The sequence below is a fragment of the Anser brachyrhynchus genome (assembly GCF_964034855.1).
Source record: "Anser brachyrhynchus genome assembly, chromosome: 1".
NCBI classification, from domain to species: Eukaryota; Metazoa; Chordata; class Aves; order Anseriformes; family Anatidae; genus Anser; species Anser brachyrhynchus.
In genome coordinates this window covers 123,786,560-123,802,439 of record NC_137694.1, presented here as the reverse complement: position 1 = coordinate 123,802,439, position 15,880 = coordinate 123,786,560, and the positions used below count along the sequence as shown (strand labels likewise).

Here is a 15,880-nt window from a genome sequence, read left to right as displayed (position 1 = left end):
ATTGACTGTAAAAATTCAAGCTTCTTAACAGCATGGGCAAGGAGAGGGAGAGTACGGCCCATGTAGAAGATGGGTGACTGGGTAAGGGTAAGGCAACAGTGATTTTTCTGTGGTAGGAAAAGTCCTTCAAATGGTACTAACCTATAGACACACTGCTTACAAACTTCAGAGCAGATGCACTGTGTGAAATCAAAGTTCCTTCTGCTCAGAACACTTTTGCTGACAATGGCTGAAAGCATAAGGCAGAAATGCTGCTCTATATAAATACACTTCCTCAGATTATTTTCCTCGGTGCTACAAAACATATAAATGAGCCCTAAATAAATAAACCTGATTCTCTCTGGAATTTGAATCCTGCTTTTTTACTTATTCCCCCTCCTACCACAATAAACAATAAAAAGCAAGAAAATAAATATATTATATTTAGCAATGAAATTCACCACCATTGTGAATTTCTCTCTTACAACCCAACAGATCACTTCATGTTTTCATACTCCTCATCTGTTACATTCAGAAACTGTGGGTTTTTTTTTTGTTTGTTTGTTTTTTTTAAGAGCAAAGAGAAAGCACACGTTACATATAAGCAAAGCCAAAAATGCAGTGTTAGTATGACTGGAATCTTCTTAGGACTCTAATCATTTTTAGTCCAGATCTAGTTGACATATAATAAATAAAAATTAGCAATGTGGTTAAATTGTTATCAGTTACCTTTACAAATTATCTTCATCTTAAATCTGTTTGCCTTGGGTGGTCTTTTAATTAGAGATTACACTGTAATACTGAAATATGCATGACAATCATCAGCTACATCACTGAATGATTTCCCTAAAGAAAGCACCACACAGAATAATGATAGGAGCACTATCATGTGAGGTTTGTAAATTATAATTGTGAAAAATTAAAAAGGTTCTTCATTCAAGATAACGGAGTACATGTTCCCTCCACCAGATGCTAAACTATGTGTCTCCTATTAATCCAAAGAGGTACTTTTAATTCCACTTTTTTCCTATGTTGTGGAAAAGAGTTCCAGAATTAGAAGAGGCAGGTATGTAGGTATAGTCAGTCTGCTCTGTTGAACCTTATTTTGGAGATTCTGCAACAAAACTCTCCTGTGATATAATCTTTCCACTTATTCATAATGAACACAGAAATCAACAGAAAAATAATAAAGAGATGAAGACTGTATGTCCCAAACAAATTTTGACAAGCCACACATAGACTAGAGAAACTTAGTTGAATCACTGTGTAAAATATAAAGTCCCTTAAGTGTATTACTGTTTAAGATGTAGGTTTAATGTTGAGCTACTTTTTTACATACCTTTCAGTTCAGTATCATTTTACAGATAATCTAATTGCAAATTCATTTGAGCATAATGATTTGGATGGAAAGACTAATAGAAAATGTGGTGTTTGTAGAAGTACCAAGGCTGAACTCTGTGGTTAATTTCCTCTGTGCTCAACACATAATTTTGAACACCTAGCAACGTATGCCATTTACAAAATTCTTTTTAAAAATCATTTTACAGTTCTTCTCAAGTAATGTTAATTAATTCCACTCTCTGGTGCTCTCACCTGGTGGTGATCACTGCATTATTTAACCATTTCAAAATACTATCCTTCAAATTGCGTTTGCAGTAGTGGAGTAGCTGATAGTCCCAGAAACAATTTAGGCCAGAGGAACTGTATCTCTTTTCAAAGGAATTGTTTCTCCCCTAAAATCACCACAAAAAAAGGATCTTCATTCATACAGACACCTAACCTGTCACCTTTGCTAGAATATTCTTGCTACCAAGGTCACTATGATGTATGGCATGATACAGAGTTCAAAGCAATTGTCAGGAAACAGATAAAATCATGCTGGCTTAGCTAGACTACCCCATGCTTACATCCTAACTTGAAGACATGCTTTCTGAAAAGAGATTTGTGAGATGCTAGAAATAATTATATGCACAGCTATCCACAGTTGAGATCACAACACCGATAAGCTGTGAATAAACATAAACCCATGGACTGAAGGAGAAAAAAAGAGAACCTTGAGAACATGACTACTTAAGATACTTAATCTAATGAAGCTGAAGCTGGAATTCCTGAGGTGTGAGCCTGCAAATGGCCAAAGAAATAAATCCTGTACAGCCCGTTCTCCCTGGCAGAAATCATGCCAAAAAAGACAGAGTTTTTGCCTTTTTATGTATTTATTTTTTTTTATGATCAGCCATGGAAAACAGTCATAGGATTTAAAAGAGGGTGCAAGAGAGGGTGCATACTAGACTTGCAGACCAGACTCCCTTCCTTCAGATTATTCACTGAGCATGAGACAGGAAACCTTGCAACAGTTGTTACAGTAATTGTAATTAAATATGCCCAGAATGCAAGGATTCCCACTTTTATAAAGTATTACAACTCCATACTTAAGCAAGATAATCTTAGGATTCCATCAAATTTACTTTGCTTACCATTTCAGTCCTAGCAAATAAATTCTTATTAAATTCTTGATTCTTTATTACAACAATTTAATGTAAAATACATGTTCTAAAGCTCAGTGCATTCAACAACTGTATTTTGGTAAGCCTATCAGTATGACAGATAGTGCCCATGTTTAATATTTTATTGCAAAATTATAAATTCTTTAACATCAAGGACAATGACATGACATACAACTTTACTTTCATCTATCTTTCTGTTGGATTTTCTATTTTTCCTTTAAAAATACTCAGAGGTTCAAAAAGTGAAATAATAGAATAATATTTTTTTGGAACATTCAATGGTAAAAAATAAAAAAAACTTGCAACTAACTTTCTTTTCAAAGATTTTTATAAGCTTTGATATTTATTATCTTTGAATTGCCAAATGCCAAAAAAATCTCTTCCAAAACCCAATAAAACTGTATATTTTCTATAATACAGAACATTACAGCAATGTATATAATTAAATATACAGTGTTCTATAAGAAAAGTCAGAACACACTTCTTTCAAACTGTTCAGAGTAATGCTGTCAGTTTTCTAACTGATGAATGAATCTTCAAAAGCTTAGCATACTCAGAAAACAAGATTACAACTTTAGTCCCTATGCAGACCAGATTATTAATATACAGTTCATTTTACACACATTTATTTTCAATATACTGAAGTTCTAAGATTCTGTTCTCTTTACTAATTAACAGATTTAACATTCAGAAATAATAAAAGAAATATAATGCAATTTACTTTACTGTTCCATTTAGACAGTATTTGCTAATATAATTCTTGTGATAAATATAAACCTGTGCGCTTATCAAATCCCTAAGAAGATTATCTAAATCAACTCCCATGTAATTACCATTCACCATCTGTTCCACCAGGGCCTCAGCTGATCTGCTGGCATCTTGCAGCTTTCTGTACTTCTCAGGCTTTTCTCGCTGGATGGCCTGCAGCATGACAGGAAAGGTGAGTATTTCAAAAGAGGAATTTTGAAGAAGAAAGTAATTAATCTCAGGGATGACTTCTGATTTCTTGAGACCATTTAATCTGCCACATTTCCCTGCCAGCCTCCCAGTTTGCAATGAAACCACAAAGTATCACATATGATCAGGAGAGAAGTCAGTCATAAAGTCAGATACATAAACTGAGAACCAAAACACAACAGAGCTGACAAATGATACACATCACTATTTTACAGACAAATAAAAGACAGACAAATTAAGAGCTATTCAAAGCCCAATATTTCAGAATAATAATATATGTTCAACAGAAATTCCTTGTGGAGGAATAGAAGATTTGCTCTTTTCTCACATGGCTCCTATTTATAACAGTAAGAATTGAGCCTGCTAACTAAACAACAGTGTTTCATGGCATACCATAGTACTGAACACCAATACCATCTTATTCCTTATTTTAGTCTTTTGTTGGCAAAAAAAAAAAAAAAACATAAATGCATATTAATGTATTTAACATATATGTAAGCATATATAGTAGAAGTCCATATATGAGCCACTAGGTAAGAGTAGAGTAAACTGCAGAATTAACACAGGCTTCCACTTACGTTTTGTACCTAATACTCTCATTGACCTTTCCATACTCAAAAATTTCTCACCCGCATTCAGGTGTGCTCACGCTAGCTAGTGACAGCAGGTGCAGGCTACCTGATAAAGTTTCAGGATACAGTAGGAATTGAAGCTTCTAATTTCTTTTGAGATGGTAATAACATAGATGGGAAATAAAATTATTTTAGATCTAACAGCCCCTCAGTGTTGTCTCATAATTAACAACATCAACTCACATCTTTGACTTTAGACTAATTTAGTCATCTAGTTAGCTATAATTTAGAAGCTCTAAGCCAGCTCTAAAATTCCTTGTCTAGTTCAGGAGAAGCACAGGGTCACAGTTTGATACCTACAATAAAACAAATTATACATAACTCTCAGAGACCCTAACCAACATGTTTTGCTCTAATTCTGAGTCCCTCAGTTTATCACAGCACATACAAAAGGACACACCACACAAATCCTATGTAACATGTACAGGATGGTGACACAGTCCTGGCTGTGGCTTTTCAGTGTGACTGACCACACTAGGCTTACTGATCCCCTTCTTTATTTCCACAGCAAAGACACATTCTCTATGACTTGACTCTCAAGGTGAAAAAGTTCATTACAACTGGAAAGAAACCTCATCTAGGTGTCTACTAATGCATTTATTAGAATAATGTTATACGCTCACATTTGAAAATCTTATTTATTATATAGATTGCTATGCCTAGGAGGAAGTAATATAAGTACTTCTCAATAAACTCTCAAAATAGATTTTAAAGTACGATGCTTAAAACATCTTCAGTTTAAATTTCTGTACTTTGTAGTAGGGAAGATACGTGATTTATTCAATAAAAAGCTTATGAAAATCGAGCAATGCCAAAAGATTTGAAATTGTGAGGCTTTACTTATTTAAAATTTAACCCGCTTCGGTAGTGTGCACACTAAATTATAATAACTTCCAATGAAAATAAACGCTAGGATTTTCAGGGCTGAACTTTATTTTGCCTAACAGAAAACTCTGAAACATTGATAGATTATTAAGGAAGGAGGAAGACATTTCTACAAAAAGCACATATAAAGGAATCAATTGAAGAAGCTCCCTGGAGATACTAAAAAGCGAGATTTTTAGTTAAATTCACACATCTGCCATCTACTTACAGCTGCCATTCATTTGTGCATACAGGAATGACTGAACAGCAGACATTCTAACAGTATGTCGAAGCTTCTAACACTTTTGATGATAAAATTTTGTATAGATAAAATATATAAAAAGGATATTTGGGAAAGAATTAAGGATGGAAATATTTTGAAATTGATAAACATGTTTTCCATACTGATAAATTATCACCGCAAATTAACAAAGTTTAATCCCAATAAACTGCAGATGACTGTATTATTTGTAGTTTCTTAAGGTCAATAAAATCCTGTACCATTCTGCTGCACAATTTATTTTTTTTCAAAATACCCTATTCTATTAATTCTCTGCAAAGTTTCAAGACTATAGAATCTTAATTAATACTACTTTGTCTATAATGCCAGGTATAATTAGCATGAGTCTAACTACAGCAAACTCAGAAGAATCATAAAAACACTAAAGTATACTGAAAATAATCTTGCTCCGTCTGTAATGCCAGATGTGCAATTATCATAACCGCAACTGTAGTGAACCCAAATGAATCATAAAAAATCTGAAATACACTTAAAATAGCTTTTTAAAATATAAAAATGATTTGACATTGAAGTCTATGGCAGTGAACCCTTTGGTGTCCAGAAAAATGTGGAGAAATGTCTGCCTCTCTCCCAAAAGATCAATGTTTCCAGGTATTGACAGAAAATACAAACACTATACGTAAAGCATTTAAAAATAAACATGAAAATTTGGCACATATCAAACACTGTCAACTGCTTTTCTCCACTTTTTGTTTTTTTGTTTTTTAAATGTAATTAGCATATATCATAAAAATGAAGGGCTAACAGTAGATACAGAAAGACACACATATACACACAGAAAACATCGTGCTAGTCAAAGGAGAAAAGGCTGTCCTCTTGGTCCTCATACAAACAGAAAGTATGGGACAATTTACCTGATTTGGGGAGAAAGTTGGAAATTTACCCTGCTTGCTTAATAGCACTAATATAGTCCTGCTCTTACTCTCTACATGGCACAGTTGTCAGCTGAACCCACAAACTGTATCTTACATTTTTAAGTTCCTCAGAGGAATGATTTCCATGAGCAAATGCAAAGTGCCAAGAAATAAACAGAGCAGTAGTCCCATAAACACCTCTCATTTATCCTTTTGAGTGTTTTGTCATTGCTTCCTTTACTGAAAGGGACAATATTCTCCATTCAGGTTCATTAATGATACAAGTAGGCTGGGATAACTTTTGCAAAATTTTGAAACTTCTAGGTTCTGTACATTGCTGACAACACTTCTGATGAAAACTTGTGGTAGCTGCAAAATAATTTTACATTTTTTTCAGAACAGTATTTTTTTTCTTTTTATATTTTTGTTTCCTGTATTATTCTTTTATTTTTATTTAGAAAAAATGCAGAAATATAAGAAGACAGGCTTTCATTTAATAGGGGATAAATTCTCTTTGAGGAATATTTTGTAACCGGCAATAAAGATGTATAATGGCTTAGTTTTAGCTTATTTAGTAACACTAAAAATGCATCTTTAGCTAAATGTCAGCTGAACATGAAGAAGTGATTTTCACAACATTCTGAGAGTTTTATTTGACCCTAAGATTTTACTTGGCAGTTAATGACTCCCTAACATTGAAAACAGTGACATTCCAATGAATTCAGATGTTATTCATATCAAATCAAAATCTTATTTTGTGAGCTCTGTAAATGGATGTACACGAGTAGTATTCCCTGATCTCTTGTAACTCTGGTCAACTACCCATGTGAGCAGAAGATTGTAACATTATCATCACTGGCTCTGACAGTGATTCAGCTTTCAAATATCCAGGTCCCACTAAGCATGTCTGAAGAAAGTCACTAAAAGAAAATGAAGTGAGAACTGGGCAATTGAGAATCCCAGAAGAACAAATATAATTGCCCAAGGTATCTGACATTTTCCCTTACATCAGTTTCTCAGATATTTACCTTTGATCTTGAATTTCACAGTGCTGCTGCTTGTCTAACCAATACTACTTTCAGGGAGTTTTGTTCTTAATTAACTGATGTGCAAACTCAAGTTTGACTTCTTACCAAGCAAGATTTTCTATCTAGCAATTTTTAACTTGTTGTACCTGAACCTTCATATATTTGAACTTGAAACAATGAAGGTTTATTATGGCTTAAGAGAAACAAACAAAAAGCCTGAGTCATTGTTAGGCCTGTTTTCAGTAAAATACATGCATTAACTTGAAAATGTTAACAGTGTTTTGCAGTGTAATGATAGTTGTGGCATTAATGTTTGAATGTCTTCGTTATTTAGGAGTAATATTGTTGTCCTACAAATTTCCACAATAGTGGTGTCAAGTCTGGCCAGTTAAGGCAAGTACCTTTCTCTTGTAGCTTGGAAGGACTATACATATTTTTGGTCCTCCACAGACACAACAATGGACTTCCTGTGCATCTCTAATATATTCAGTCTATGTAACACATCTGCTAAAGGCTAATTTCCTGCCAGTATCTGAACAGCAGATGACTTAGCAAACACAGTATGTTTCATACAGCCTGCTCTTGGCTCCGTCTCCCCGAGGCCTTCTCTGAACTGGGATGGGAGCAGGCTTTTGAACTTGGTGAATCATCAATGATGGCAAAAGAGCTTCCCTTGTGGCTGTCGTTTCTGAAGTCTTGGTCCCTCCACCATACAACAGATGTACTTCCACTATGTCATATGAAAGTGACTCCAAGAAAAATGATGAGTAGGACTAAGATGCTTCGACAATAACAACAACAAAATAACCATCCAATTAATAACCTGTCTTCAAAAGAACAGTAGAAAGGAAAATCATTAAGAAAAGGCTATGGGACTGAGTGGCTACCACAGTTGGCAACAAATGGTAAGTCTGACATCAGTCAAGCATAGGTGTCCTATGCTACACCAATCTGCAATGCAAGGAAACTAAACGATAGCCACTAAGTGCAAGATGGTACTTCTGTGTGCATGTGTGCAGGGTATCATGCATATGCAAGTACAATGTTGGGGTATGACTGTGTATATCAGTAAAATACAATCTTTTACAATTATCACTAACATATGTTTTTACTTTTGATATTTTATCTTTTATTAAATACCTTCTACAGCCTTACTGGAGATTACAGTCTAATAAAAAACACTATCTTATTTTTCATTGATTTGAGCCTCATTGTGAGGGAAATAGAAACTAAAAGAGATAACAAGTAACAACAATACTGTGTGCAAATCAATGAACTGGATAATACTTCCTGCTTTGGCTATTAGTTTAATATGAGGAGATAGAACCCAGGCCAGGACACATTTTAAAACCTGGCACTTTAAACACCCCCCTCCCCCCCATTTTTTTTTCTTCTTGGGAAGTATGTATAAAGATTTGCATGAACTGGGAACTGTTCCACACAGAATCCAGGTATTACTCGTCAATCCTACAGAGTTTTCTCTATCAAATTAAAATGCCATCCAAATGTTTTATCCGTTAAAAAAAGCTTGAAACTTCTACATGTAACTTGATCTTCCCAATAAAATGTTTATTTTAAAAGCAGTGATACTATATGAAATCAAAGTCAGTCTTAGTATTTAAAAATATTTACAATGCTAATGAGGGATATAAGTTAATTTCTCATATTTTTATTTAGAGTTGCTGGTTTGTCTTAGACTCCCCATGACACAAATTAAATTCTACTGCTCAGTACTTTTCATTAAAAAAAAGTTGGAAATTGGTTCCTTAACCATCCAATTATTACATTTCTGAGGAGGTTAAAGAAACATCTGAAATACCTCCTGCCATCTCCAGTGCCCTGATTTCAAACTTCCAATGCCCATGCACAGATCAAACTTCACACTGCTTTTCCCTCATATTACTTAAACGTATTACATATGTTTTCACTGACCTAAATGAGATCTGTATAAATGCTGTAAGCAGTGGCTTCCCAACCCCAATGTTCTTCCTCAGCACCAACAAAGGCAAGGCAAGCACTGCTGAGAAATCCAGATGGGACCAGAGGAGGATCTGTAGTTCACCTACCTCTACCCCTTACTTGCAGCGACACAGATCACCACCTCCTCGGGAGCAAAGAAAGGAAAGAAGGGGGAAGGTGAACCATAGCTCCTGAGTCCTTTAATGGTTTTACAAAGTCTTAGAAAGTGACAATATGAGGTGAAGCATCTTATTGCTTAGGGAAACCTGACATTGCAGATATTCAACACAATAGGTCAAAACAGGAGCTGATTTGCCATCCTTGAAATTGTTCCTCAAAATGGGAATAGATGAAGGGGAGACAGGAGCATTTTTTTCTTTTCTTTTTTAATTTTACCTACCATGAAGATGGAAGCACTCAGCAAATTACCTATATATCTGTTTATGTATGAGATGAATCCTATTATCCTGCTATGGAAGCATTTGAATCCATCAAATCTTCTCTGTATGTTTGATCTGGTTTGCGTATTTCCATATATATATTTATGTACATTTACATAACATGAAGTAGTGCCGTAAACTAAATTCAGTATATTACACTCTAATGGATACTTACTAGCAGTAACGTTATGACAACATTAATAAAAAAATTATTGCAACAAAACTGTTATTTAACAGAAATATCTAAATGTATATTTACAATCACAAAATTCAGTATCACTCAATCATTGTTAATTTATGATGGAAAAGCAGACTAAGAAAAAACAGCAGCAAAACTAACTTCAGTTCAGTAAATTTGTTCCATCTGTTTGTGTTTTAGGAGTCCATATCACCTTATTTTTAATGAGATCCCATGATATGCTATTATACTATAAGCATAATAGCTTGTTATAAAAAGAATTCCCCTTTCTCTTACTCAGAAAAGGCAAGGTTTTTGCAACTAGCTCCAAATACTAAATACTGAAGGCAATTTTTAATAGTTTAGTTTTCAAAGGCCAAATTCAGAGTGTGCAAAACATACACAAACACAGCTACTTCTTAAGCAGTGCAGAATACTTTTGCAAAAAGTAGAAAACCATTTTCAGTTCAGCCATGGTACAAAAAACAGATTAAAATAATTTCTGTGGAGACTATTTTCAGATATATTTTACAGCACTGTAGGATGAATTAGATGCAGATTTACTCTAATATACACCAAAATATGACACTTCCCATCCTTCAATTTGTGAATGTATAATGTCAAATTAAGCCATTAGTATAGAATTATAGTGCATACTTAAAAAGTAATTTATAGACTGAGATTCAACTTTACCAAAGACTTTCATAAATCTAGAATACCTTAATTAAATATGGGTATGTATGAATAAAAAAGATCTCTGTGTTCAGAGATCTCTGTGTATCGCTTTTGACGCCAAAATCTGAAACGTACAAAAATACTGAACACTTCTAATTTTCTCTTGTGCATACGGTCAATCAACGCTTGTCAGTTTACATTTGAACCCATTTAAACTTGGACTTTGAAAGCACTTTTACAAGCTAATACAAACTAACAAACATATATATTAGTACTTTCTCCTACATTGACTCTTTCTCTGAGATCTGAGAGATTTCCCTCTTTTCGATATATTGCAAACTCAGGACTCTGAAGTACTGCTTCCGAGCGGGTCATCCAGCTATGGAGTTCTGTTGTATCCGAGTCAAACCTAAGATACAGAGAAGTGCAGTAAGACATCTGCTTCCCACAAAGTTTCTGAAAATAACATTAACAGTAAAAATGTTTAAATAATTGTTTAAACAAAGGAATAAGCATCAATTACTCTTGAAAAAATGCAGTTTAAAACCCTCATTTCAGTAGATACCTCATAAAACTATTCATTCTAAGATTTGAAAACCTAAAAATACTTTTTATTTTTAAGACACTGATTTGACAGTTGAACAGATGCAACAGTTCTCACAATAAGGAGTCCAGTTTTACAAGCTGATGTTTTTCGAAGACATGAAACAAGTGACTCTCACAGCTGAATAAAGTGTATCACAAGTACTGTTGGCTCAGCTGAGGATGTGAGGCATATCTGGCTCACAAAATGCAGTCTTCATACCTGAACAATCTCTGAGCTAGCTTGTACTGACTCTGTTATGAAGGATATTCAAAGCAGGAAATTTGTCCATTAGAAAGAGCCCTCTTCTGAGTGACTTAAATTTGTTGTAGAATGTAATTACTAATCAATATTTGATTATAATATTTCTACAGCTAGAAATTCAGAAATGAAAAATAAAGATACCCATCTCTCTGCATATACTTTTAAATTACTTTTTACTGTACAGTCCTTTTTATTAAAGCCTGGATTCTTTCAAGAACTCCTTCAAAAGTGATCTTAATTGTAGTTACCTACTCAGAAGGTAGCAGTTCAAAATGAAGGTTATCATATGCAGATATTTAAATTGCTGTTTTCTAGAAAAATCAAACCAAGTTGATTCAGTATTTAGCCTAGTTTTTTAAAGCAAGAAGCTTGAGATGTTTTTTCTCAGCTGAGATAAACTGTAATCTTGACTGCATTTCTTTATTGCACCATGTGATTTTATATTTATATCTGAGGACCTAGAAGGACCTAGAATAAAATCAGCTGTATCTTTCAGTTTGTTTTGTAAATATAGATGGAGTAACTTATATAATAATAATAATTAAAAAAACCTACTAAAACTAAGAACTTGGATGACATTTATGTCTTTGGAGAACTTAACTATTTTACAGAAATATAAACTTTCATATATATAAAAAGAAAAAGAAAAGGGCTCCAAGGTAAAATCTAGTGCTACAGAAATCTACATATATAGAAATGAAAACTTAGTACAAGAAAGAATTCCACGTTCTCCACTGTGATCTTTATGAGTCTATTTAACAATAAGGTGTGAACAACTGAGCAATAAATAATGAAAGCAGAAGAAAGAATCAGACACTTCCCTAATCCCAGCCCAACAGTCTAAATTAAAATTAAAAACTCTTAGGAATAATGTTGATAAAACAATTCCTAATAATAGTATTTGCATTATCATTAAAGGAGGAAAAAATATGATTGTGAGGCAATGGAAGGTGCAGAAATCTTCATTTTATACAGAACTATAAATTCAGAAGTAGAAGACATAAGAACATTTCTCAGGTGGCTTAGAGAATCTCTGTGCCGGTATCAGGCTATAATTCCCTAAATCAAATGGCATTGCCAGTGAAGAGCTTCCTGCCTGAGCTTTATCTCTGAGACTATGCAACATTAAATCAACTATTATTCCTGAAATATGATGTTATCATTTGTTCTGCATATAATAGCTGTATATTTAATAAATGCTCTCATGAAATTTTATGACTAGGAGACAACAAAACTATGAAAGACAGTATTCCCACATAAAACTGGAATACTGTTTATTCAACAAATTGCAAGCACTAACTGTATATCTAATCACACTGATTTCCACAGGAGAGTGATGAAAACATGTTTTTGTGACTGTGAGTAAGCACTGTTCAATAGATCTGAAAATGGAGAACACCCAATTTTAAAGCTAATGAACTGGATTACAAGATAAAAACTAACAATTTCATAGCTCTTCCTAATATGCTTCTAGATACAAATAATTTATATTCAATATCTAATGAAGACTGACAACAGCTCTGCTCAATGATCAGTGATGTGAAGAAGGCTGAAGTCTCTAGCACAAAATGGAGTTCCTGAAGTCCTCAGTAAGGGACATATTAGGTCAGCTAAATTACAGCAGCTGCCTAAAGGCTGTAATATCACTTGAATATTGCTGAGATACAGGGAAGTCCCCAAATACAGCATATACTTTTGCAAAGACTAAGTAGTAACGCTATACAGTCCTGCGTTTCACGTAAGTATCTGGTTCAGGGCCTGTCAGCAACAATGAGAAACAACAGAACCTGCTCTAAGGGTCAATAGAGAATTCGATCAGGGACCTCCAGGTATTCAGACTAGATGGGACCAACACCCTCTCCTCCTCTGTTTTTTGAAATCCAGTCAGCAGTGTACAAACACCACCCCACAAGAATTAGCAGCCCAGTTTACTAAAAGGGTTGTCACTCCCTACTGCCAACATGCACTCCATTCCTTGCTCCTTGAAGTCACCAACTATACAGACAAGGAACACAAGAGATGCAACGGCCACTTCTTTCACCTCACTTAAATTGATAGGTGAGGACAGGTCTCTAGCCACTGTCAGCTATTGTGGCAATTAGGCTGTTCTATAGCACCGGCATGAACCAGCTGTAACTGGAGAGGAGCACAGAACATCAGATACAGGATAAAACAGATTCACAGATTTCTCTAGGTTGGAAGAGACCTCAAGATCATCGAGTCCAACCTCCGACCTAACACTAAGTACTCCACTAAACCATATCCCTAAGCTCTACATCTAAACGTCTTTTAAAGACCTCCAGGGATGGTGACTCCACCACCTCCCTGGGCAGCCCGTTCCAATGCTTAATAACCCTTTCGGTAAAGAAGTACTTCCTAACATCCAACCTAAAACTCCCCTGTCGCAACTTTAGCCCATTCCCCCTCGTCCTGTCACTAGGCACGTGGGAGAATAGACCAACCCCCACCTCTCTACAGCCTCCTTTCAGGTAACTGTAGAGAGCGATGAGGTCGCCCCTGAGCCTCCTCTTCTCCAGGCTGAACAAGCCCAGCTCCCTCAGCCGCTCCTCGTAAGACTTGTTCTCCAGACCCCTCACAAGCTTGGTCGCCCTTCTCTGGACTCGCTCGAGCACGTCCATGTCCTTCCTGTAGCGAGGGGCCCAAAACTGAACACAGTACTCGAGGTGCGGCCTCACCAGAGCCGAGTACAGGGGCACAATCACTTCCCTCGACCTGCTGGCCACACTGCTTCTTATACAGGCCAGGATGCCGTTGGCCCTCTTGGCCACCTGAGCACACTGCTGGCTCATATTCAGCCGACTATCAACCAATACTCCCAGGTCCTTCTCGGCCAGGCAGCTTTCCAGCCACTCATCTCCCAGCCTGTAGCTCTGCTTGGGGTTGTTGCAGCCCAGGTGCAGGACCCGGCACTTGGCCTTGTTGAACTTCATACAGTTGACCTCAGCCCATCGCTCCAGCCTATCCAGATCCTCCTGCAGAGCCTTCCTGCCCTCGAGCAGATCGACACACGCACTTAGCTTGGTGTCGTCTGCAAACTTACTGAGGGTGCACTGGACGCCCTCATCCAGATCATCAATAAAGATATTAAAGAGGACCGGCCCCAGTACCGAGCCCTGGGGGACTCCACTAGTGACCGGCCTCCAACCAGATTTGACTCCATTCACCACAACTCTCTGGGCCCGGCCATCCAGCCAGTTTCTAACCCAGCGAAGCGTACGCCAGTCCAAGCCCCGAGCAGCCAGTTTCTCGAGGAGAATGTTGTGGGGAACGGTGTCAAAAGCCTTACTGAGGTCAAGGTAGACCACGTCCACAGCCTTTCCCTCATCCACCAAGCGCGTCACTTGGTCATAGAAGGAGATCAGGTTCGTCAAGCAGGACCTGCCTTTCATAAACCCATGCTGACTGGGCCTGATCGCCTGCTTGCCCTGCAAGTGCCGCGTGATGACCCTCAAGATAATCTGCTCCATGAGCTTCCCCGGCACTGAGGTCAAACTGACAGGCCTATAGTTCCCCGGGTCTGCCCTCCGGCCCTTCTTATAGATGGGCGTCACATTGGCTAGCCGCCAGTCAACCGGGACCTCCCCCGATAGCCAGGACTGCCGAAAAATGATGGAAAGCGGCTCGGCCAGCTCCTCCGCCAGTTCTCTCAGTACCCTCGGGTGGATCCCATCCGGCCCCATCGACTTGCGCACATCCAAGCTCCGTAGCAGGTCGCCAACCATTTCCTCATGGATAGCGAAGGCCACATCCTGCTCCCCATCCCCTTCCACCAGCTCAGGGCACTGGGTGTCCGGAGAACAACCGGTATTGCCGCTAAAGACTGAGGCAAAGGCGGCATTAAGCACCTCAGCCTTTTCCTCATCCTTAGTAACTAGGTTTCCCCTCGCATCCAGTAAAGGATGGAGATTCTCCCTAGTCCTCCGTTTCGCGTTGATGTATTTGTAAAAGGATTTTTTGTTGTCTTTAACAGCAGTAGCCAGATTGAGCTCCAGATGAGCTTTGGCCTTTCTAATTTTCTCCCTGCACAGCCTCGCTACATCCTTGTAGTCCTCCTCAGTGGCCCGCCCTTTTTTCCAAAGATTATAAACCCTCTTTTTTCTGCTAAGCTCCAGCCGCAACTCTCTGTTGAGCCAGGCCGGTCTTCTTCCACGCCGGCTCATCTTTGGGCACGTGGGGACGGACCGCTCCTGTGCCATCACGATTTCCTTCTTGAGGAGCGCCCAGCCTTCCTGGACTCCTCTGCCCTTCAGAACCGCCTCCCAAGGGACTCGGCCAACCAGCGTCCTGAGCAGCTCAAAGTCAGCCCTCCGGAAGTCCAATACAGCAGTTTTACTGGTCCCCTTCCTGGCCTCGCCAAGAATAGAGAACTCTACCATTTCGTGGTCACTCTGCCCAAGACAGCTTCCGACCACCACATCTCCCACCAGTCCTTCTCTGTTTGTGAAGAGAAGGTCTAGCGGGGCACCACCCCTGGTAGGTTCGCTGACCAGCTGCGTCAGGAAGCTATCTCCCACGCTCTCCAGAAACCTCCTAGACTGCTTTCTCTGTGCCGTGTTGTGTTTCCAGGATATGTCCGGGAAGTTGAAGTCCCCCACGAGGACAAGCGCCGACGATTTTGCAACTTCTGTCAGTTGCCTATAA

General features: G+C 37.6%; 1 protein-coding gene across 23 annotated transcripts in view; it reads right to left on the bottom strand.

Moving 5' to 3' along the window:
• The window catches only part of DMD (dystrophin), a 1,241,121-nt gene that overhangs the window by 725,832 nt on the left and 499,409 nt on the right, over positions 1–15,880 (bottom strand). For all 23 annotated transcript variants that reach the window (XM_080576230.1, XM_080576221.1, XM_080576232.1 and 20 more), the window contains 2 exons: positions 10,657–10,780; positions 3,317–3,404 (listed from right to left, as the gene is read on the bottom strand). In XM_080576230.1, coding sequence (XP_080432356.1) covers positions 3,317–3,404; positions 10,657–10,780 — 212 coding nt within the window. The remainder of the gene's footprint in view (positions 1–3,316; positions 3,405–10,656; positions 10,781–15,880) is intronic.